General features: G+C 40.1%; 2 protein-coding genes across 8 annotated transcripts in view; one reads left to right on the forward strand and one right to left on the reverse strand.

The window, feature by feature from the left end:
• The window catches only part of RNF13 (ring finger protein 13), a 121,044-nt gene extending 106,323 nt beyond the window's left edge, over window positions 1-14,721 (forward strand). For all 6 annotated transcript variants that reach the window (XM_040234681.1, XM_040234713.1, XM_040234690.1 and 3 more), the window contains 2 exons: window positions 13,023-13,103; window positions 13,347-14,721. In XM_040234681.1, the coding sequence (XP_040090615.1) occupies window positions 13,023-13,103; window positions 13,347-13,708 (443 nt within the window). In that variant the 3' untranslated portion in view covers window positions 13,709-14,721. The remainder of the gene's footprint in view (window positions 1-13,022; window positions 13,104-13,346) is intronic.
• A 2,888-nt stretch (window positions 14,722-17,609) lies between these two features.
• Window positions 17,610-25,037, reverse strand: PFN2 (profilin 2). Of its 2 annotated transcripts, none has more exons than XM_040234732.1 (3): window positions 23,837-25,037; window positions 21,537-21,729; window positions 17,610-19,295 (listed from the first exon to the last, which is right to left on the reverse strand). In XM_040234732.1, the coding sequence occupies exons 1-3, from the start codon at window positions 23,966-23,968 to the stop codon at window positions 19,198-19,200; spliced, it is 423 nt and encodes a 140-aa protein (XP_040090666.1). In that variant the 5' UTR covers window positions 23,969-25,037; the 3' UTR covers window positions 17,610-19,197. The 2 variants fall into 2 exon arrangements, with proteins under 2 accessions (XP_040090666.1, XP_040090675.1); XM_040234741.1 differs by having other exon boundaries at window positions 17,610-18,970; window positions 23,837-24,076.
• Between the last annotated feature and the right edge of the window lie 509 nt (window positions 25,038-25,546).

The raw sequence follows: 25,546 nt of genomic DNA on the forward strand, positions 1-25,546 counted from the left end.
TGTCTATCAGTAGACATAGTGTTGAGTGTGGCCACTGTGTACTTTGTTGCATATTGTCTTCTGTTTTCAGAGTTGGCGGGAATATTCAGCACGGAAGTAGGAAGACAGGCCACTTTAACTCTATCAGTCAGGATCTATACAGAATCTACCTACATTATTAGATTTTTGTATTTATTTATTTTTATTTTTTTTAGCTTTTTGTATTTAGATCTATCTGATTAGGTCCTCTGATAAGAGTTTCAGGTAGAGATTGGGATTTTCTGGGAATCACTTATGTAGTTATTTGTACATTCTTCTAGCAGATACTTACTGAGTGATTTTACTGTGTGCTAGGCACTATTCTGGGTGGGAGTGAAACAGCAGTAAATAAAATGGAAAAAAAAAAAAAACCCTCATGCCTTTGTGGAACTTCCTGGGGGCAAAAAGACAAGTTAAAGCAGTAAAGTCACATAGCAAGGTGTCCAGTGAAGAAAAACAAATGAGCGATAGGTCATGGGACAGGATGCTATTTTAGATAAGACAGGGAAGACCTCTCTGAGAAGGACACCCTGCAAGAGATCCAAATGAAGGGAGAGAATAAACAGAGGGGGCAAGAGAGAGAGGAGAACATTGGAGGCAGAGAGGGAACAGCAAGTTCAGAGGCCTTGAGGCAACAGTGTGTTTGATATAATCAAGGAACAGTAAAAATGACATGTGACTAGACTATATACAGTGGCTTAGAGCGCGAGTGGTTAGAGATGAGATCAGAGAGATGCATGGGGAGCTAGGTCACACCATAGTGAAGGACTTGTGATTTTATTGTGTTGTGGTAAAACCTGGATGGGTTTTGAGCAGAAGAACGCCATGCTGAGATTACTGTGGGAAAGGAACCCTCACACTGGTGAGTGGGGAACAGCCTAGAGGTGAGCAGTGGAGTAGGGAGAGGCCGTGTGTCAGGTCTGGGCGAGAGCTGGGTGCTGGTTAACCATCCCTCAGGACATGAACAAGGGCGCTGTGGCATATCTTACCCTGCACATGTTTTGTGGGCCTACTGTCTACTGGGCACAGTATTAAACACTAGGGTGAGGAAAAGACATAGTCTGTCTCCTCATAAGTTAAGAATCTACAACCAGAGTTCAGTCCAACCAATGCTGGTAGGTATGTTTTCCTTGTTGAACTATTTTAAAGGAAAATGCTCTGAATTTACTCTTAAAAAATGAATCTGAAAAGGGAATATCCTCAGTTCCTCGAATACTTTTTATAATGGCCTTAAAATAATGAGGTTCCAAGTCAGGTAGAAGCTACTGTAATGGCTGTGGCTCCTCAGCGATCACCATTTTCCTGAGTTACTTAAAAATGAACTGTTTTATTATTTTCCGCCCAAGGTCTGCACTGTAGTCTTGAGACAGACTGAAGGGGATTGAGAGAGTTGGTCAGGTTGATTTATAGCATGGCACTGTTGACCTTTATCATTTGCCTGTAGATGTGATTGCTATAGACAACCATACCTTCAGTCTATTAACTAACTTCTCACTGAAGAAGTCAGTGTCATTTATACCAAATGAGTTAAGCAGTAATAAATTGGATTGGGATGGACACTGTACCCAATTAAAACATTGATAATTTTCTATTTTAATCTTATAAGCATATAATACACCTATTATATAGTATAAAAGCAAACCATGTACCTTGCATAATTTATCTCATTTAGTTCTCAGAGCGGCACAATTAGAAAAGTACTGTCATGACAATTTAATAGAAAAAGAAAATGAGACTCAGAATTGTCAAGTAAATTACCTGAGTGTGCATAGCTAGGTAAGTAGCAGGCTTTTGACTACAAACATTACAATTGTAAATACTATCCAAGCCTGTCTTTCCTTTGCAATCACTACCACTTCAAAATGAAATAAATTGCCTTCTAGCTTTACTCTACCTCTTCCCCCTTCTCTAATCTTCCCCCAACCCCTAGTTGTACTTAACCCTCACCAACTCAATTCACTGTGTCAAAGAGACAGAACATTTTTGAGAAAAAACTAATTTTCTAATGGTTCAAGTCTACCAGCATACTCATTTTATCATATTTTCCATTAACAAAGTAAATTACCTGTTTATATTTCTGCCTTTATAACCTGTCTTGTCCTTTGTTGACATTTCTTTTAGGGTCTCAGTGTTTTCTTACCAAACTTGTACATACTTTTTAGGAGGAAATTTTATGTATGATTTTTTATAGTCATTTTTACTACACTGAGAGTGATAATAAAAACTAGCTCAATCTGGTCAGCAGGCAGAAGTCATCTAGAAGGAATTCTGCTTTAAGCAAAAATAATGTGTCCTGTTGCTTCCTCCACTTCAAGTTTCAGGTATACCAAAGGCTGCTCAAATTTCTCATTTAATTCCTTGAGGAGAGTGGCTTAAAGCTCAACATTCAGAAAACTAAGATCATGGCATCCAGTCCCATCACTTCATGGCAAATAGATGGGGAAACAGTGGGAATAGTGGCTGACTTTATTTTGGGGGGCTCCAAAATCACTGCAGATGGTGATTGCAGCCATGAAATTAAAAGATGCTTACTCCTTGGAAGGAAAGTTATGACCAACCTAGACAGCATATTAGAAAGCAGAGACATTACTGTGTCAACAAAGGTCCGTCTGGTCAAGGCTATAGTTTTTCCCGTGGTCATGTATGGATGTGAGAGTTGGACTATAAAGAAAGCTGAGTGCCGAAGAATTGATGCTTTTGAACTGTGGTCTTAGAGAAGATTCTTGAGAGTCCCTTGGACTGCAAGGAGATCCAACCAGTCCATCTTAAAGGAAATCAGTCCTGGGTATTCATTGGAAGGACTGATGTTGAAGCTGAAACTCCAATATTTTGGCCACCTGATGTGAAGAGCTGACTCATTTGAAAAGACCCTGATGTTGGGAAAGATTGAGGGCAGGAGGAGAAGGGGATAACAGAGGATGAGATGGTTAGATGGCATCACTGACTCAATGGACATGAGTTTGGATAAACTCCGGGAGTTGGTGATGGACAGGGAGGCCTGGCGTGCTGCGGTTCATGGGGTTGCAAAGAGTCAGACATGACTGAGTGACTGAACTGAAGGAAAAGAAAAATAATTATTGGATTAGAATACTGAAGTATTTGAGTTTGCTGAAGTTGACTCTGGAAGGGTGTTGTCCACCTTGATTTCCTAGTCACCTTAAAAGTAGTAATGAAAAAAAAAAAGAAACCTTTAGTACTTAATACAAAGAAGTGATTTTTAAATACTACAAAGTCTGGCACAATATTTACCATTCTAAAATCCCTTTTAACTTTGGTTTTTCACTTTAGGATAATGGCAAATCTGTAAATCTGTTTGCTCCTGTTTCAGAATATCTTGGCTGTAACTGTAGTTAATCCGCATAATGCAATCAAGTTAGAACCAATAAACACTAATACAGAATGGCTATTTAAAATACAGGGAAAAGTTAGGTTTGGGGGAAAAATAATTACCCAAAATGGAGTTTGGTCAAAGCTAATATTAGTGCCTACGCTTGGATTTAAGTTTCTTGTATGGATTTATTTATAGTCTGTGCATGTGTGTGCTCAGCTGGCCAGTCGTGTCCAACTCTTGCAACCCAATAGACTGTAGCCCACCAGGCTCCTCTGTCCTTGTAATTTTCCAGGAAAGAATACTGGAGTGGGTTGCCATTTTCTGCTCCAGGGGATCTTTGTGATCCAGGGATCAAATCCATGTCTCTTGCATCAACAGGTGGATTCTTTACCATTGCACCACCTGGGAAGCCTTATGGTCTCTAAGATGATGATTTTTATTCTTATTAATTAATTAATGAAGTAATTTACTAATACATTTCCCCCAAAAGAACTTGCCCACAAAATACTGTTTCCTTCAATAGAGTCATTTGATTGTTTCCTTGTTGTGTTCGACCCTTGATTAAAATTGTAGAATATTGCTACTATTTTGTAGCATCCTTGAAAGATTTGTAATAATATGAAACCATGGAAGACAAGACTAAAAAACAATCTTTATTCCCTGTCCATGTACTGCAATCTGAAAAAAATTCTCTGGTTTATGAATTGGAAACATTTTAATTTCTATTAAGAGGCTGCTTAAGACTATTTCTTAACTCCTTTTACACTGTGAATCAAAGGGGATTGTTTAAATGTGAAACTTAAAGACAATAGAGCATAATGGTTCAGACCATGCATGGACTTTGGAGTCTGACAGACCTGGGCTGAAATTCTAGATCATCCATTTATTGGCTGTGTGACCTTGTACAAGTTACCTCTCCACAATCCCTTCATGTGTAAATGTGACTAAAAACCTACTTCATAAGATGGGTGGAGGGATTTAAATCAGGATGTGGCAAATGCTTGTAACAGTGCCTGGCACATAGCAACAGCTCAACAAATGGCAGCAATTACTATGAAAACACAACAACCCCTTAAATAATAATCATAAGTAAAATATTAGTGTCATCTGTCTTCAGTCATTAAACATTTATGATGGAAAAAATAAAAAGCAGCTTAACAGTGTGTAACTTTATAAATAATGACTCTTGCATTTCCTTCTCAGTAAACGTAAGTTGGAGCCAGTTGTATTTTTGTTTTAGAATATTTTGGTCATCAAGAAATTTAACATCTAAAGTAAAAAGAGTTATATTTGTTATGCATATTACTGTATTCTAATGGTTTTGACAAAGCATACATGGATGTTAGAAAGAAAAAAAAATCCTAATTACTGCAGTTTTTCATAGTTGTAGGTGCAACTGTATTTGAAAACATGAAAGGAAGTTAGAATACTTCTGTGGGTTCATCAGTCTAATAAGTCATAGTACCAAAACTTGAAGTCCTAAAAGAACTCTTACAGGTTTAGAATATAGTAGAAACATTCAGGTGGCAAGAATACACAGAAGAACTGTACAAAAAAGATCTTCATGACCCAGGTAACCATGATGCTGTGATCACTCACCTAGAGCCAGACATGCTGGAATGTGAAGTCAAGTGAGCCTTAGGAAGCATCACTATGAACAAAGCTAGTGGAGGTGATGGAATTCCAGCTGAGCTGTTTCAAATCCTCAAAGATGATGTTGTGAAAGTGCTGCACTCAATATGCCAGCATATTTGGAAAACTCAGCAGTGGCCTTGGGACTGGAAAAGGTCAGTTTTCATTCCAATCCCAAAGAAAGGCAATGCCAAAGAATGCTCGTACTACCGCACAATCGCACTCATCTCACACGCTAGTAAATTAATGCTCAAAATTCTCCAAGCCAGGCTTCAACAGTACGTGAACCGTGAACTTCAGATATTCAAGCTGGATTTAGAAAAGGCAGAGAAACCAGAGATCAAATTGCCAACATCCGTTAGATCACAGAAAAAGCAACAGAATTCCAGAAAAACCTCTACTGCTTTATTGACTATGCCAAAGCCTTTGACTGTGTGGATCACAACAAATTGTGGAAAATTCTGAGAGAGCTGGGAATACCAGACCACCTTACCTGCCTCCTGAGAAATCTACAGGTCAAGAAGCAACAGGTAGAACCGGACATAGAACAGCAGACTGGTTCCAAATTGGGAAAGGAGTACATGAAGGCTGTATATTGTCACCCTGCTTATATTCAGCGTACATCATGTGAAATGCCAGGCCGGATGAAGCACAAGCTGGAATCAGGATTCCTGGGAGAAATATCAATAACCTCAGATATGCAGATGATACCACCCTTATGGCAGAAAGTGAAGAAGAACTAAAGAGCCTCTTGATGAAAGTTAAAGAGGAGAATGAAAAAGCTGGTTTAAATTCAACATTCAGAAAACGAAGATCATGGCATCTAGTCCCATCACTTCATGGCAAATAGATGGGGAAACAATGAAAACAGTGACAGACTTTACTTTCTTGGACTCCAAAACCACTGCAGATGGTGACTGCAGCCATGAAATTAAAAGACGCTTGCTCCTTGGAAGGAAAGTTATGATCAACCTAGACAGCATATTAAAAAGCAGAGACATTACCATCAAGTCAAAGCTATGGTTTTTCCAGTAGTCATGTATGGAGGTGAGAGTTGGACCATAAAGAAGGCTGAGCGCCAGAGAATTGATGCTTTTGAACTGTGGTGTTGGAGAAGACTCTTGAGAGTCCCTTGGACTGCAAGGAGATGAAACCAGTCAATCTTAAATCAGTCCCAAGTATTCATTGGAAGGCCTGATGCTGAAACTCCAATACTTTGGCCACCTGATGTGAAGAACTCACTCATTGAAAAAGATTACAATGTTGGGAAAGATTGGAAGGCAGGAGGAGAAGGGGACGACAGAGGATGAGAAGGTTGGATGCCATCACCGTCTCAATGAACATGAGTTTGAACAAGCTCTGAGAGTTGGTGATGGACAGGAAAGCCTGGCGTGCTGTAGTCCATGGGGCTGCAAAGAGTCAGACATGACTGAGCGACTGAAAAGAACTGTTCATGTTTATGTTAGGGGAATCTGTAACATTTAGGAAATGTAGGAAATATTTGCCAACAAACAAAAAAAGAATTTGGCATTTAGAAGTATTTCATAGACACTTGTAATCAAACCCACAGAAATTAGCAACTTGAGGCTGTGGCACAGGTAAAATGTCTGTAAAGGTTAGTCAGCACTCTCATTCATTTATGGTATTGTGGGGACAAGATCATCTTAAATCTTCCTGTCTTGGTGTTCTTCATCTTTGTCGCTTGTTCAGAATGTTTATGCTGAGTAACATTTAAATATTTAAAATATTGATTTAGCTATTTCTAGCACATATAAGCAGAGAAGGCAATGGCAACCCACTCCAGTACTCTTGCCTGGAAAATCCCATGGACGGAGGAGCCTGGTGGGCTGCAGTCGATGGGGTTGCTAGGAGTCGGACACGACTGAGCGACTTCACTTTCACTTTTCACTTTCATGCGTTGGAGAAGGAAGTGGCAACCCACTCCAGTGTTCTTGCCTGGAGAATCCCAGGGACGGGGGTGCCTTGTGGGCTGCCGTCTCTGGAGTGGCCCAGAGTCGGACATGACTGAAGCGACTTAGCAGCAGCAGCAGCAGCACATATAAGGGCTTCTCTGGTAGCTCAGTTGGTAAGGAATCCACCTGCAATGCAGTAAACCCAGGTTCAATTCCTAGGTGGGGAAGATTCCCTGGAGGGGACATGGCAACCCACTCCAGTATTCTTGCCTGGAAAATCCCGAGGACAGAGGAGCCTGGCAGACTACAGTCCATGGGGTTGCCAAGAGTTGAACACGACTTAGCAACTAAACCATCACTAGCACATACAAAATAATAATAGCCTTTTATTAGTTATTTTCTTGCTTTTGAAGCAGCCAACTTCCTTATAAATTTCATTATTCACTATTGTCCTCAAAAATACCTCTTCAGTTGACATTGTGGTTTCCTGAGTTTCCTGCATCAATTGATGCATTTTCTATAACCATAAACACTGGTTACCACATACCATGTTTCATAGCAAATGAAAAATCCTTATGTTTTCCCTTAATAGTCTCTCAACTAAGCATTTAAGGCAGTCTCCATGGGAGCTGTCTCCCTACCCCATTAGTGTGTGAAGGAGGCAAATCCCTGAGACGGAAAGGATGAAAAAGTGGGTTTTATATTTGAAGTTTTAAGTTACCAACATTTTTTCTCTGTAGCTTAATCACTGAAATTTTCTAATCATGTTTAGAAGGACGAAGATTTTATTTCAGAGATTGCAAAAATGGAGTGTGACATTTATAGCAGATCACAAAACAGTGGGGCAGTATTTAAAAAAATTTTTCTTATATCTATTTATGAAGACATCCTTATTTTTTATTACTATTTAACTGCCTTTGAAGTGAAATCACTCAGTCGTGTCTGACTCTTTGCAACCCCATGGACTGTAGCCTGCCGGACTCCTCTGTCCATGGAATTCTCCAGCGAAGAATACTGGAGTGGGTAGCCTGTCCCTTCTCCAGGGGATCTTCCTAACCTGGGGATTGAACTGGGGTCTCCTACACTGCAGGTGGATTCTTTACCAGCTGAACTAACTGGGAAGCCCTAACTGTCTTTAATACAACCTTAAAAGTAAATACTTGTTCCTTTGCTCAGGGTTTAAATATAATCAGGAATAATTCTTAAGGAAATCTGGCTTATGAAATATTTTATCCAGTTTGTCTTCTGTTCACATTTCTTAGGAACAGGTATGGAGGAGGGAAAAACAAAAGATTTATTTATTTAAATTTGCTACAAAGAGCTGCCATTGTTTCCTTTACTGGCAAAGCAGGGAATGCGTGGCAAGGCATTTTCTTTATAAGAACAGTAAGTTTTGATTTGAAGCTCATGGATTCAATGCTGTATCTTCCCTGGACATATTATTTAAAATATATATTCTTTTCTCATGAAAATGGCATGTGTTTAGCTCTAAACATTCATTCTCTTTGAGGAAACCTATCTAGCTGACTTAAGGTGGACTAGTGTGTTATAAAATTAAACAGTTATGGTTGGCATCAATTTTTGTATATGACTAGATTATGTCAAGTAAACTTATTTTTTGATTGAGGTCTATTTTATTTATAGTATCATATAACTGTCAGGTGTACAATATAATGACTCTCACTTTTTAAAGGTTATACTCCATTTATAGTTATTTTAAAATACTGGCTATATCCTTTGTGCTATACAGTATATTCTTGTAGCTTATTTATTTTATACCTAGTAGTTTGTACCTGTTAATCCTCTACCCTTTCACCCCCTCCCCTACCCTCTCTCCACTGATAACCATTCGTTTGTTCTGTATATCCATGACTCACTTTTTGTTATTAGTTTATTTTTTAGATTCTATATACAAGTATATCACACAGTATTTGTCTTTCTCTGATGTAGTTCACTAAGCATATCTTCCAAGTCCATCCATGTTGTTGCAAATGGCAAAGTTTCATTCTTTTTTATAACTGAGTGGTATCTCATTGTGTATATATATACACTATGGAATATATACACACACATAGTGGAATATATGTACTACATCTGCTTTATCCATTGATCTGTTGACGGACCAGTTGCTCCCTTATCTTGGCTATTGTAAATAATGCTGCTGTGAACATGGGCTGTGCTTTCTGAATTAATGTTGTTTTGGATGTATACCCAGGAGTGGAACACTGCTGGACCATATGGTAGGTCTGTTTTTAGTTTGTTGAGGAATCTCTATACTGTCTTCCACAGTGGCTGTACCAGCTTACATTCACACCAGCAATGTACAAGGGTTTCCTTTTCTCCCCATCCTTGCCAGTATTTTTGGTCTTTCTGATGATAGCCATTCTAAAAGGTGTGAAGTGATCTTATTGTGGTTTTCATTTGAGTTTCTCTGATGTTTAGTGATGTTGATCATCTGTATGTCTTTTTTTGGAAAAATATCTGTTTAGGTCTCATGTTGTTTTGATATATTTTATCTGTTTATATATTTTGGATGTCAACACCTTGTCAGTCAAATCATTTCCAAGTATTTTCTCCCATTCAGTAGTTGTCTTTTCATTTTGTCAACAACTAGTTCATTTTTAAGTCATCTTTAGAAATTGCAATTTCTATTATTTTGTTCAAGACTGAAAGAAGGCCAGTGTGACTGAAGTGTGAATGAAAGGGGATAGAGTGATGTGAGATGACCAGTCTGTATATCAGATCATATTCAGCTATATGAAGGCCATGACAAAGAGCTCAGATTTTATTCTAAGTGAGATGGGGGACTGTTTATGTTTTTAAAATACCACTTTGGCTGCTATGGAGAAAAACCATATAGGACAGGAAAAGAAGAGGCTCTTCTAGTAATCAAGGCTAATGGATTAGTGTAATTGAGGAATCGGAGAGACCAACTGAAGATGTTTTACAGAAAAAAGTGTATAGGACATGGTGATGTTGAATCTAAGCTCTAAGGGAAAGAGGCATCAAGGACGTGCCCAGGCCTGATAATCAGTGGATGCTACTGCAGTGGCTGCCTTAAGTCTTGTGGGTTTTCTGTTCTGATAGGTCGGTGCCTTTGCTGTATCTGATGATCCAAGGTTTGAGGGAAAAACTAGGGAGAAACAGGTTTAGAGGGGAAAATCAAAGTTTTGTCCACTTACGTATTATTATAACATTCCTAGATTGATGAGATTTTAACTGTCTTCTTGAAAATTTTCTGAAACATTTAAATAACAATCATATAACAATCCAGGTAAAAGTGTTTCCATATGGTCGCACATAACAGACATGAATCTCACCCCTCCTGCAGCTTCTGAACATCCATCCATTAGTGAATTAGCAGTCTTTGAGAAAGCCTGGAGGGGTGTTTATATCAGGTTCTCTCAGCCCTCTCACTGTTGGCATTTTATGTGGGAAAATTCTTTGAGGGGCTGTCTAGAGCATTATGGACTTCCCTGGTGGCTCAGACAGAAAAAATCTTGCCTGCAGTGCAGGAGACCCAGGTTCAATCCCTGGATCAGGAAGATCCCCTGGAGCAGGAAATGGCAACCTAACTCCAGTATTCTTGCCTAGAGAATCCCATGGACAGAGGAGCCTGGTGGACTGCAGTCCATATGGTCGCAAAGAATAGGACATGACTGGGCGACTAACAGTCACTTTCACTACAGCATTATAGGATATTTAATAGCCTCCCTGATCTACTAGATGACAGCAGTAACAACTCCCAATTGTGAACACCAAAGATGTCTCCAGATATCACCGAATATCCCTAGGGGCAAGGGAACAAAATTATCCCCTGGTTGAGAACGACTGGTTTATAAGCAATGGAACTTTCTAGCACGGTGCTGACAATAACAAAGCTGACAGCTGTTGGCACTTGTTATAGCCCCTTTATCTCATGCTACCAGAATCACTGGACAAATTGGTTAATTTTTAAAATCCGCTAAGGTTGAAAATAATTTTCAAAAATATATAAATGCCTTTATCTTTAATTTAAATATAAAACCATTTAATAATTGTTGATGTTGGGCCATTATCTTGAATATGAATACACTGGCTGGATTTCTAAGTTGTCATATAATACATTTTCTACCATTTTTAATTTTGTGTCTTTTAAAACGGGACAGAAATTTGATTTACCTTTTTGTTTTTTTATTGATATATAACCTTGTCTGTTTTTTAGGTTTCTCACCCATACCACATTTAATCACATTTTGACTGGAGAGGGGTTGGGGGAACACTTTTATCAAGTGTCTACCAAACCTAGCTTTCAAATAAAACCAGAAGTCATATACACTCACAGCTTTCAAATAAAACCTGAAGTCGTATACACTCACAGCTCAAGGGCTGCTGAATACTTAAATTACATAATTACCCCAGGTAGAGCCAACAGGTTCACTGACCATTGCCACTAGCTCTTTGCTACTAACAGAATCACGTGGGGATATCAGAGAGCAGATTCCTAGTCACAGCCTTCACAAGCCAGTATGCCTACCAGGTCAGTTTTATCAGGTGGAGACTGGCTAAGAAGTCCTGTTTGTGCCAGACACTCTACTTGCATTCTCTTTTAATCCACAACAATGCAATATCATAGTATGTAAGTATTTTTGTTTTGCTTTTGAGAATACTGAAACATAGAGATGGCATCTTGCACATGGTTGGTTACGTAGGTAATAAATAAAAGTCAGAATGTGATTTACCATTTCATCACACACACCATGGGGTTAATTCTCTACAGAACACTAGGCTCCGTTCTGGTCCATGATCACAAATTACACCTTTCAATGTTGACCAGTTATCAAAGTAAGTACTGTGCCTAGAAAATATGGGCGATCAATAATAAACCTATCACTTCAAACACTTGAAAGCATCAATTCCGTATGTCTAGCCTAACCCCCTGATAAGCTCAGCTGGTGAAGAATCCGCCTTCAATGCAGAAAACCCTGGGTAGGGAAGATCCGCTGGATAAGGGGAAGGCTACCCACTCCAGTGTTCTGGCTTGGAGAATTCCATGGACTGTACAGTCCATAGGGTTGCAAAGTCGGAGATGACTGAGCCACTTTAACTTGCAGGCTAACCCTACTACTACTTATTTCTTATTGCTGTGGTGACAGATGTAAAGCCACAAACTTAGTGGCTTAAAACAGCACACATTTATTATTTCCGTTTTGTAGGTTTGAAGTCTGACAGGCCTCATGAGCTAAAGTCAAACATTCTTTTCTGACGGCTCTAGTGGGGGAATCCATTTATTTGCCTTTTCCAGCTTCTAGAGGCCACCATGTTCTTTGGCTTATGATCCTCCTCCCCTCCTGTCTTCAAAGCCAGTAATATTGTCTCTCTCTGACATAGTCACATCTCCCCCTCTGACTCTGAACTAGAAAAACATCCTCCTCACACTTTTAGGGACCCTTGTGTACAATGGGCCCACTTGGATAATGCAGGATAACCTTTCTACCTTAGTAAAATGAGGCTTAGAGCTGTGGTACGGCTTCAGACTGGTTCAATCCTGTTCAGTTATATTAACTGAATCTGTTTTTAATGGGCATTTTCACAAAGCCGTAAGACCGAAAGTTTGATTTGTATGAGAAATCAGCATGATTGAATTCCTTAATGTATTGGAACTATCCTCAAAGCCCAGGTAAATGGATCTGTGTAATTACAGATAATTATAGATATGTTGGAGTCCTTTAGTATTTTAATAGTTGGAGATAGGTAAAATCAGTCTCACTAAATCTCAGAACAGGAGGTTATAATAGAACCCTGTATTTGTTACAGAATGTATTTGATAAGTGATACTACAGTAACCACATTCAAGATACTGAACAAAAATTTTCATTAAAACTTTCTATTTAGGACTTCTAAATGTGCTTAAATGACTACAGATGTTAAAGGGATTCTTTCAGTTGGAACTATTATTCTTTTCAGTATGTGTTATGTTCTTCCCACCTATCTATCCAGACAATGGCTTTATCCTAACATGCTTCCCGATGTGGTTGCCCTGTGTGTGAGATAGGCAGTGACTGTCTTTTTTAAAAATAAAGGTCGTAAGTTCAACAGTAAGGAATTAAAAAGGGATCTTTTAATTAATTTTATTATTTCTGTCATAGGAGATGAATATGATGTATGTGCCATTTGTTTGGATGAATATGAAGATGGAGACAAACTCAGAATCCTTCCCTGTTCCCATGGTATGAATAATTACATTCTGCTTTGAATTTATACATTAATTTGTACTTAGGTTCAGTATTAGACAGAAAATAGTTACTAGCACATCATAAGCTCTTATTAAAGGATGAAGATTTATAAAAGTTTACAAACGTTTGTCTCATCCATATATGATGCATACTGATCAGAACATGAATAACTATAGCAGGAGATGATGTTCTCAACAAAAGTGTACTATCTCAAAGATGTGTATTTTGCTTCAACAGCTTATCACTGCAAGTGTGTAGATCCTTGGCTAACTAAGACCAAAAAAACCTGTCCAGTCTGCAAGCAAAAAGTTGTTCCTTCTCAAGGCGATTCAGACTCTGACACAGATAGTAGTCAAGAAGAAAATGAAGTGTCAGAACACACCCCTTTACTCAGACCTTTGGCTTCTGCCAGCACGCAGTCGTTTGGGGCTTTGTCGGAATCCCGCTCACATCAGAACATGACCGAATCTTCAGACTACGAGGAAGATGACAATGATACCGACAGCAGTGATGTAGAAAACGAAATCAGTGAACATAGTGTTGTGGTCCAGCTGCAGCCTAATGGTGAACGGGATTACAACATAGCAAATACTGTTTGACCTTCAGAGGATACTGGGTTACTTCCTTTTAAAATGTTTATTTAGGCATATAGTTTGATTTTTCTTTTTTGCTCCCTTCAGAGATTTCTGTAGAGATAATTTATTTTTTATTCTACAGGTTAATCAAGATTACTGAAACAGGTTGTTTTGATCTGGTATATCCACAGGAGTGTACTTCATTTCACTAATAATAGACTGGTGCTGTAACTCAAGCATCAAATCAACTCTTTTGGAATGAAACATAGCCAAAACATCAAAAGAGATTCCTCAGTATAGCTTGCAATTAAGACCTAGATCACAGTATGCACACGTTTCATGTTCTTACACACAGGGTCAGTGCTGTGGCCACCAAGCATGAGCTGAGCCAACTCCCATCTCCATAAAGTTACCTAGAGTTGTTGAGCTGGAATATGCTTGTTCTGGTATTTGCCCAAATTGCCATAATTAGCAAGAGGCGACTATCAGCACCACAGAGAAACTCAAAGCTTTTTCCTTTCTATTGCCAAGTAGTCTTACCCTGATAGGAACAGTCAGTACTAGGGCAGTTTGCAAAATGTTTTTTATTTTTAAGGCTTTTAATACTATAGTGTCATGTATGAACTTCATTTATCAGCCGAAGTAATGTCTCTGACTTTACTTACTGAATTTCAGTATCCTTAAGGATTCTGTGTGATCAAAACATAAACAAAATGCTGTATAAAAATACCAAACTTCAGTAATTGTTAATGCTCAGATTATATACCTCTTAATAAAGAGCATTCTATGCTTATTAGCCCTGCTAAACTATGTACAGAGGAAACTGTTCAAGTATTGGATTTGAAAATGTTGCTTATGTTTAACAGAACTAATGATGTATTTAAAACAACGTATTATGAAAAGCTAAATTACACATTATTGTTAACTATGTAGAAAATATAGGCTTATATGTATAATCAAAATGCTAAGAATTTTTATATGGCCTTGTATGAAGGGAGTTTGAATGTTAATAAACACATTTTCCACTTTGTTTGTTCTCCTGTAGTATTACCCACATTAAACTTATTTATGTGCACAGTGTTTTTTAAAGTTATAATGATTAAGGTAATTTAGGGCAGATAAACACACATTACCTTAGGATTTTATACAAAGTAACTGCTCACAAGCAATTAGGGAATCCCCCCAAAACTGCAGACCAAATCATTCCAACAACAGTGTACATTATGGTACCTTCTTATAATTATGGTACATCTTTACAGTAGACTGCTGTACAGTCCCAAGAGGGTAAATAGCTAGATTTATCTGTATTAACATGGGAAATTAATAGTGAACAGAAGCATATTAGAGAATAGTTGTTAGCCTTCTATTGTAAAAAAATTTAATACATTTTTAAAAAATGTAACACTATTGAGGGAAATTTCACTTCTTGAACTGCTTTAAAAAAAATTCTTATAACAACAAAAAATGAGTATTTCCACTTAGGAAAATAAAAAATTGAATTCTTCATTATTCTCCCACCCCTACCCCACAGAAATAAAAATAAGACCTGAGAAACAGAATTATCAGTTTACTATGGTAGTTAAAACAGTGCTATGGAATTTGACACACCTGTTTGATCCTAACTTTTCCAAACCTGTCTGGTCATTTGTGTAATTCATTTATCCTAAGGTAGGGTGTAAGGTCCAAACACTTAGCTCAGTGTCCAGAACATAATCGTTTTTATAATTACTGAATAAAAAGATCATACCTAAAATATAATTTTTTAAAGGGAAAAAGTTAATCACTGTTAAGTGTATTAGATATTATATTCCCTCAGCCTTTAATCCACAAATTCAAGTCAAGGACTTGGTTCCTTCAAATTTGTTAGGAATTTTTCTGAGGCAAAAATAATTTTCTTTTGAAACTCTATAAACTCTCAGTTGTTACAAATAGGTATACTTAACAGCACTATCTAGGACTGTTACTAGTTCTAATAGTCACTTGAAATCTTTTATGATTTCTCTATGGTATAATTACACAGCTTTTTTTTAAAGGCCACTGAATAAAATCCCATTTCCACTAAAAAATATCTTCCTAATTTAAAAATCTTCTGATTATAAAAGTAGTTACCTAGCAACTTACCAGAGAAAAATGTTTGCCTTCAGAAATCCATATGTAAAATACATTATATATGACACATATTTATCCCATTATATAAAATTCATTGGTGAGCACTGTCTTATGTAATTCTTCAATGACTATTTTATCTTCTGAACATAGTCATTTATTCAACTCATAACCCTGAAAGTCAAATCTTGTAGCTTTCCAAGTTTATTCTAAGTAACACTGTGGGAGTGACATTCTGCTATACAAATTTATATAGCTCCACTTCTTTAGGTTAAATTCCTAGAAAAGTACAAAGCAAAGATACACGTATATATTTTCATAAGTGCTTTTCTAATGAAATTATGGGAAGGGGGCCAATGACTAGTTTCATTCATTATTTTAGTGATAAAGTTGCCGTCTAGTGTCCTCTCTGGTGGCGCAGGAGGTAAATAATCTGCCTGCAATGCAGGAGACCTGGGATTCGATCCCTGGGTTGGAAAGATCCCCTGCAGGAGGGCATGGGAACCCACACCCCAGTATTCTTGCCTGGAGAATCCCCCATGGACAGAGTCTGAAAGAGTTGGACACAACTGCGGGATTAAGCAACACAGCACAACTACTGCCTTCTCCTCCCTACCCACACCTCTACCACAGACACATCCCCTTACCTACTCAGGTTCCTTCAGTGAGGGTTTCACAAGTCTAGTCACTGCTTTCTAATTAGTTACCCCAAAGTGTAAATTTACATTACTATAAAATCATAAACCATCACAACCCAACCACCAAATTTCCATCTGACAAACCTCTTGTTCCTAACAGGGATCTTAACAGGTCAAGAAGTTTATTTTTTTACCTTTCTAAGGTGTGCCTAACTATCATAGCAGCCCCAAATCCCACATCTTCCATACCTTTACATCCCTGTATGGCCAATCAAATTCATAACAACACTGTCAAAAAAATTTTAGTTATGCACAGTGTATCTTAAGAGATTAACTTCTATTCCCTAACCCACTCCTTTTCAAAGGGTAGCATATAGTCCACTTAAAATGAATCAGACCGACCTAATGATTATTTCTAAAATGACTCCTGGAAACTTCATCTCCAGGGTACCATTCCAGAGCCCATAATCTGAGTTATAACCAGTCCCCCAGTTTTGCTTAGACCCACCAAGTTTTGAGCTTGGACCTTCCACTTGACTGTTCATGATAATCACTTACCTGAATAGTATTTAAAACATATTTACTAAAATTCAATACATCTCCTAGACCTTATGACCTCTGGGATTAAACTTGGCTATTACATAGTCATAGTTAACATGTCAGTCCATAGCCAGAAACTGCAAGACATCCCAATCCCAGTTATCTTTTATGCTGCCTAAGGAATGTCTTCTCTTATGTGAGAGAGTCCCAGCTAACTGACTTCAACCTGCCAACACAGCCTCCAAATCAAGAGAAGTCATATGTATGGCAGTTCAATACAGAAGAATCCACAAATGCAGAAACCCTTCATGATACTGGGCCCCTTACGGCTCACTAGATTTTTCATATCAAAACATCAGCAACAAAAGAAAAGTATTTAATTTCTAGTGGATAAATCAATTTTTGCCTCATAAGCCTGAAGATGCACCCAAAATGACAAGCCATTTTAAACAGGGCAAACAAAGCTTATTAAAATTAAATTCCTAGGCACTCATTTTCTTTATAATACTAGAGGAAATGGAGCAGGCCACCAACTGAAGTTTTTGAAAAATTTTATGCTTGCAGCAGAGTATATTCCCATTGTGTCAAAGATCAACTGTAACAGTAAGCTAACAATTTATATAAATAACAGGAGTCTAGAGTATTTGGTTGGAATAAATTTATTTCATCTGTCTGTAAACAAGGTGTTTAATAGTTATGGCATTTTTTTAAATGCATATTAAATCAGATGAGTTAGACTGTATCCCAGATGTAACAAAGTGCAGGGAAAGAAATGGACAAATCAGCAACAAGATTTGTTTTTAAATCTGTACATTATCCACAAGGCCCAAACAATAGAAGCAAATACTAGAATGTCCCTAAAGTAGTGCCATTCAAAAGAAACCTTTAATAGGTCAGTTAAAATCCATCTCACAATAGCAACAGTTCATTTTAACAATAGTATGGCACAGAATACATATGAAAAAAATTCATCACAAGACAGCCAAGTCCACAATAATGCAACTTTATATAAAAACTCAAGCTGCAAATAAAAGTTGGTCCTATGAAGAACAAACTGGACACACTCCAGATGGTTATGTTGGGATACCTAATGTCCATAATGGCAGCCTTTTACAATTTTACTCAAGAGTAGAGCTGGTGTGCAAAGAAAAAGACAGGAACAAAAATCTGAGCTATTGCAATGATGGAATGTCCCTTGGGATTCAATCAGTATGGTTACTGTAAGGTCACGGGAGGAAGTGCATTTTGCTCTTGTTTTGCAGTTGCACTTGTATGTCCTGTGGACACTGTGATAAAAGGTTTGTCTCTACTCAAGTGCAACAACAATACTAAAAGCAAACTACTGCAGCTCTCAATAGCTCATCAACAAAAGTGATATTAATTGGTTAAATAAACCAGGCACTGCATAAAAGAAGATGGAAGCAAATCAAATACCTATGTGCAAAGGGAGGGGGTGGGAAAAGAGGAGTGAAGGAAAGATGCATGCACTTTTTCCGCCCAACCATGCGCTATGAAAGGAAGACTAGATGAGCTAAGTAAATGCTCAAAGTGCTGAAAGACATTGATCAAATTAGAGATTGTACAACCGGCACCTTGCTTAATATTAACTTATTTTAGTAATCAATATCCCATTAATTGCTAAGACAAAGTGATGCCCAACTTGGCATGCCCCTTCCCCCCAAATTTCAAGGTATCATGCAAATCATTATTGTGCTGCAATTATGTTGCCAGATAAGGTTGGTTACATACAGTGGTTAACATACAAATGATCCACTGGGCAAACAGGAATTGTGACATTAGAAAATAGGCAAAGAAAAATTAGCTACCATCTATAATCTGGTAGCTCTGTGACCATAATTGGGGTGATGATGAAGACAGTTGCTAGGAAGATGGGGAGAGGCTGCTTACACATCAGACCTCCTCAGGTATAAAGCGAGTTCATATGCTTTCTTGTTAAGTGTGCCTCCGTGGACACCTTCCTTTCCCATGACTATAACCAATGCTGGAGTACACAAGGAAACAAAACAAAAGTGAACAGAATTATTTAAGGGGCGGGGGGGGGCAGAAAGAAAGACACCTTTCCCCACCAACAGAGGGATACAAAGGAGACACAGGTTCATACCCCATCACCCTGCATTGCTAATAAAATTTCCAGAATTAAGACTCAAGCTTACAGCTAGGAAAGTTTAAGAGCAATTTTCCCCTAATACTTAACAGTCTGCCTAGCAGCTAGAACCCAGAGTCTCTCAAGTATTTTGCCATTGAGTATGCCTTCTTATTCAATCCGCCTCCATGGACCCCTTCTTTTCCCATTACAAAGACCAAGACTGAAAGAGAAAGAAGAAAAGTGTTTCAAAAGAAGTGTTAATCAAGAGAGTCACATAAGTTTTAGCAGACAGAACCCCGATTAATAAGTTAACATTAAGTCAGTTTTTCATGAACAACGAAGCACTGAAGTCAGCCAGGTCTCCAAAAAGGAGAACTTTCAAACTAGTAATATGCTGAAAACATTTTGACTATTAACTGCATCTTGGAAGTCCAATCAGTGCAGCTACAGTGCTCTATATCTTTACACTAGCTAGGGGGAAAAGAGTGTGATTGTTTATCTTTTTTTTTTTTAATATTGGAGTATAGTTGATTTCCAAATGTTGTGTTAGCTTCGGATACATAGCAAAGTGACTGGTTATACACATACATGTGTTTATTCTTTTTCAGATTTTTTTCCCATTTAGGTTATTAATATTGAGTAGAGTTCCCTGTGTAGATCCTTGTTTACTTTATATATAGTAGTGTGTATTTGTTACTCTCAAACTCATAATTAATCCCTCTTCCCCAACTTTTCTCCTTTGGTAACCGTTAGTTTTCTAAGTGTGTGAATGTTTGTGTTTTATAAATAAATGCCTTTGTATAATTTTTTAAGATTCCACATATAGGTGATTTATATTTCTGTCTGACTTTTGTTACTTAGTATAATCTCTAGGTCCATTCATATTGCTGCAAATGGCATTCCTTTTATGGACATCTATCTTATATAAAGAACAAAAAACTTCTGATTAGCATGACAAATACACATTAGACTGGTCCCCAAAAAATAAATTTTTAAAAACTTACTTATAAAATTTAACTGCTTAAGTACAAACTGTTAAGTCTTACCAGTGAGGCTAAATGTGTATTACTTCCAGAGAAAAACCAAGCATTTTCAGTGCCATTCAGAAGTGCCCAAATGAAAAGTTCTGAAGGTCTGTGCTTACTGATATCCTCACTGTGTTAGCTTTGTTTTTAATTGAGTATAAAACCCTAAAATAAATTTATTATTTCCAACAACAGGTTTTTCTATGATGCAGCTCAACGGTCTATCCTCAAAATATGTGTATGTATATATCAGATTTTATATTTATTGCCACTAGATGTCAGTAGTGCAGTGTGGCACAAAAACATTCTGGTTTTATGTCACATGGTTGATGCTTCTTTTTAATGTATTTATCTGAGCTCAGCTACTTTTTTGAGATTTATCTCCTATTTCACAGCCATCTAATTTTCATACAGAGAAATACTCATACGTAGCAATGCACAGCAGAACAGGAGGAACCTTTAGGACAGTCCTGGGAGTTGGCAGGCCCGCTGCAGCTCACAGTAGCTTCAAGTTTCTTCACATGGTAGATTTGGTCTTAACATTACATGGGCCAAATCTGCTCTTTTAGGCTACACCAGCCTTCTTTATTTACAAAACATTTTCACAGGTTAACACAGTTAAATGTATTTTTAAACCAATTAGATGTCATAATAAATCTCAATTTTTAAAGTTTCTTTCAGAAATGCAGTGAGACTTATTTAGTACAGTAAGAATTTCTGCAATGTTGATGATAGGAAACACAAGAAGTTCTGGATCAGTATATAAATGAAATATAATTTCCTATTTTTCAAATAAATCAGGCACATACAGTCTTTCAAAATATTTAATAAGTGCAAAACTTACTTCAAAACCCTCATTCTAATTATTTCTCTCTTCTCCAGCAATGTTTCTGATAGAAATGGAAGCCAATTTAAATTTTTCATTTTTTCTGCTGAATTGTGAATGACTAAAATGTGAGCAAGAAAGAAAAGGAAGACATTCAAAAGTCAAAAACCCAGAGGGACTAAAATAACCAATTTGAATGATTTAACAATCTGAATAATTAGCAGTTGAGGAACAAAGTGATTTTATTTTTTAACTTTTTATTTTATATTAAAGTATAGTTGATTAACAATGTTAATTTCAAGTGTAAAGTGGTTCAGTTATACATACAGAAGAGACAAGTTTAGATTTTCAGTTTACTAAAGCTGAACTGAGGAGCTGATATATTAATAATCTATTTTCAGCATAAAGTCAGGATCTCAGAGGTGAGGCTGTATATGCAGCTGCTGTAAAGTAAATGAATCTAAAGCAGTGCCTCCTTCAGTGCTGGGCAGTTCACAAAAACCACCTTAATAGCCATTATGGACTAACACTTTATTCAAAATGTTAAAGAAACTGCTTAATAAGTTGTAATGTGACTTGCAACTATTAACCAAAAGGGTACTGTACTCACCTCTACCAGCTCTGCCGACGGCAACGTTGTATGTTGGCTCCCCACCTTGACTCTTTGTCCGGATGTCCATTGTGCAGTCACCGTCCACGTATAGGCTATCTCTGATCACTGAGCACTTCTTTGCGCCAAGAGTCAAACCATTGGTAAAGAAACCTTCCCGGTCTTTTCCTACAATCATATCTATTTCTACTGGCTGCCCCCGCCCCCAACCACAAAAAAAAAAAAAAAAAAAAAGAGAAAACAAAACAAAAAGTTTTAGTTAATTTCTTGTCTTGGTGTAACAGGAAAAGTGTCAAGTTTGTATTACCACTACAAGACATCCACATTTCATTAATGTGAAACCAAGTTTCAGTCGTTTCTAAAAAATTACTTAATCTTACGGGATGACATTTTGTATCAGTCAGTTAACTAGATTTCACAGTTAAGAGAGTGGTCTGTTAACTAAGCCCAGTCTATGCAAAGAATCTCCAGTTGGTAGATGACACTAGATAAACTACAAACTTAAGAGTTATTTATAAACTTGTTTCAAGTCAGGTGGTACCCGAAGTGCTTATGTAATGGTAAAGATTCACCTAAAAACTTTCAACAAAATCTTATCTATCACAATCACGTAACAGTCTTGTCATATCAAACTTAAAGTTGTTTGAAAGTCTCCTGGAACAAAGTCCTTGCTTGGCAGATCTGTTTACATCTACTCTGCTTCAAATAGCTTGACATACCCCCCTAGTATGAACTTCAAGCCCTGAATCTCAGCGCATCCCCAAATTCATATTTCCCTCCTCTTTTATTTTAGCTGCTACTCCCTCTCCAACTTTCCTTCCCCTCCCTCTTAAGTAATCAGTTTTCTTTCTGGGCAAATGCAAAGAGGATTCTGTCTGTAGCACTGCAATAAGCAACCATAAAAGAATAGAGAAAATGGAGGGAGAGTGGGAAAGAAACTGAGGTAGCGACCAGAACCGGAAAGGAGAAAACGTGCATTCTAACATTCCGTGAATAAGAAGGAAGGCGTCGCCCCCATCAGAACTGCAGAGTCATAGCAGGCCCCAGCCATTTCCAAGCACACTCCCGCAATCTTCCCAGCTAGACAGCGGGAACTCACACACAAAGACAAGAGGACTGCAGGAAAAAAGTTGATCGCCAGACGCCAATTCTCTGTAAGAATTGTAGTCCACTGCGGCAACAGAGAGACGGAAAGTACCTGGATCAGGAGTCCTACACAGTTAGACCTTAAACCATGTTAAGTAGTACAAGAATAATTAGTAGCACCCATAGTAAGGGGCCTGAAATTTGGCATTTGATAGAAAGGGGGCGTGAAGCTTAGGAAATTAAGAGAATGGTCCTGTATTTGATATAATGTCACCATTTTAGACCCCTGTGCAGAAAGAGGCAAAACAATAAAGCAGCACTGGAGGGCTTATTGACAATTATTCCCCAAACATGTGGCAACCGAGTCAAACCACCAAGTCACAAGAAAATCAGGCACCGGGAAGCATTAATCTGCATTAGTTCCCTTACGAAGATCACTAAAGAGGGAGGGACTTGGAGAACTGAACATCCCCTCGGTCTTCGCAGATTGAAAGCCCCAAGCACCCCCTTTTTTTTGAGGTCTGTTGCGTAATTGGGGATAACGGTATATCGATGAATCTCCATCGGAAAGAAATCAATGGCAGATCGCCATCTTGGAGAATTAAAAAAAAAAAAAATCCTATGGAGCCAGAGATTCACGAATCCACCTACGTTGTCTGCGTTCATTTCTCGCAAGCCCAAGAGGCCTGGACACCGGCAAATCTACGCCAAGTGGCCGCGAGGATCCTGGGGGCCGGGCAGCCGCCGCCTCCCACAGCTCGCGGCGCGGGCGGCGCGCCGTCACCGGAGGAGCTAGGGGCGGCTCGACCACCCGAGGACCCGCGCCCCAGCCCGGCTCCTCCGGTCCCCACTTCCACCCGGGAATGTACAAAGCAAACCTCAGGGCTTCCAGGGGTCCCCGGGGCGGGGGCGAGAAAAGGGAAAAGGCCCTCCACCCAGGAACCGGTGCGTGCCCCCTCCCCCAGCCTCAACCGGACAAGCTCTGGGAACACCGGCGAGCCCGGCCGCCGCCCCCGCCACTCAGCGCAGCCCCGGCGAGGGGGCGTCCCCGGGCCTCGGCCTCTCCGCCCGCCCGGTAGCCGCATCCTCGGCGCCCGCCGCTCCTCACACCTGCCGGCGCGGCCCTGCCCGAGTCCGGCCCCGCTCTGCGGCGCCCCCACGGCCGGCCCCGCATGGGTCCGGGGCCGGGAACCCAGGTCCCCGCCGGTTCTCACCGTAATGCTCTGGAAGACGCCCCCGGCCGTGGCTGCCCAGACGTATTTGGCGTCGCAGTAGCCGACAATGGCGGCCTCCTGGCAGCAGCCATCGCACATCAGGTTATCCACGTAGCTCTGCCAACCGGCCATCTTCGAGCCCTTCGCACTGCAGCGGGGACGGCAAGGAGCAGCAGGCGCAGCGGCGGCGGTCGCGGGCGGCGGCGGCGGCGCGGGGGGAGGCGGGGCGGGGGCGGAGAGGAGGCGGCTCTGCGCAAGCACCGACCGCCCCCCTCCCCGAGGAGCTGCGGAGGGAGGACGCGGGGACGGCGGTGAGGGACAAGCCGCGGAGCGCGCCCGGCCCGGCCGCCCTCCCGCCCGCGACCGCGGGGCTGATTAACTAGCGGCAGCAGGCTGCGGAGCGGCTGTGCCGGCGACGGCGCTGGAGACTACTCCTCACCGTGGCTCCCTTAGCTCTCCGCCGTTCCGGCGGGGCGTGCGCGCGCGCGTGCGTGCGATCCTTCCGCGGCGCCCTGACTCTGAGGGTCCCGAGAAGGGAGGGGGAGACTGAGCGGGGGCGCGGGCGCGGAGGGATACTTCCCGAGGCAATCACGGCGCCACGTGCGGCCGGCGAGGTCTGAGTGAGGCGCGTGGCTGAGGGTGGCTGAGCCTCGGACCCCGGGCCTGCGGAGAGGGCGTCTCTCTAGTCGCACTCGGTACCCCTGGGACGGCGGCGTCTGGGGCGCCTCGGAGTCCCCGCGTCCGGGCGGTGAAACGCCTCGGTCCTGCGGCCGGCGGCTCGGGATGCGGAATCTTGCGCCTCGGTGTCGGATTGCAGAGTTGCCCTGGTGACGGGATGCGGAGCGTTAACTCCTCTTTGTGGTCCGGGCGGGCGGGTAGCGGAGTCGGCCACTGTCATCTTAGGCATCCTCAGTGGGACCCTCTTCTCTGGACCTCTCAGCCACAGAGGCTACCAGGCTGGCGCGCTCCAGCAATCTGAAATCAGAGTGGCATTCTTGGCTTTCAGGAACATTTCTGAGCTTTGCTGGTCTTTCATTGTTGCTTCATTTGGGTACCAAAGGCCTCTCATTGTGTGGGTTCCTTGACAGGAAGAGCCTCTCTTCCCCTTAAAGCGGCTAAATTGCTCGTAAATTCCGAAGGAAACAAATAGCGAGCGATGTAAAACTATTGGGTGGTAACTGGGAATATTACTGGTGGGTCGAAGAAATGTGAATATATAAAGAATTTAAAAATCTAAGAACGGGTTCGTTGTATGAACATGTTAGTATTTCTACTCTCAAAAGCTAAACTAATTTCGGGACCCAGATCGGAGAATGGCTTATATTTAGGTGGTAAAACATGGGTAGAGTCCCTGTGAATATTGCGTGGTCTTTAGTAACCGCTGGGCGTTATGACTATGCAAAGGATTAGGAGACGTCCCACAATTTCGATTTTAAATGAACTAAACGATCTGTCAATGAAGGGAAGAGAGCGTTTCAAAGCGTTTTTGAAAAAGTTGATTTTCAACTTTAAAGTTATCATATAAGGTCACAATTAGTGACAAGGAGGATTCCACAGATATTGCTCAGGAAAGAAGATAAAAACGCTGCTGCTGCTGCTAAGTCGCTTCAGTCGTGTCCGACTCTGTGCGACCCCATAGACGGCAGCCCATCAGGCTCCCCGTTCCTGTCATCTAATTGGTTCTGACGTTTTGTATTTTTTCTGATGTTT

Source organism: Oryx dammah, unplaced genomic scaffold, assembly GCF_014754425.2.
Source record: "Oryx dammah isolate SB20612 unplaced genomic scaffold, SCBI_Odam_1.1 HiC_scaffold_2, whole genome shotgun sequence".
Classification (NCBI taxonomy): Eukaryota; Metazoa; Chordata; class Mammalia; order Artiodactyla; family Bovidae; genus Oryx; species Oryx dammah.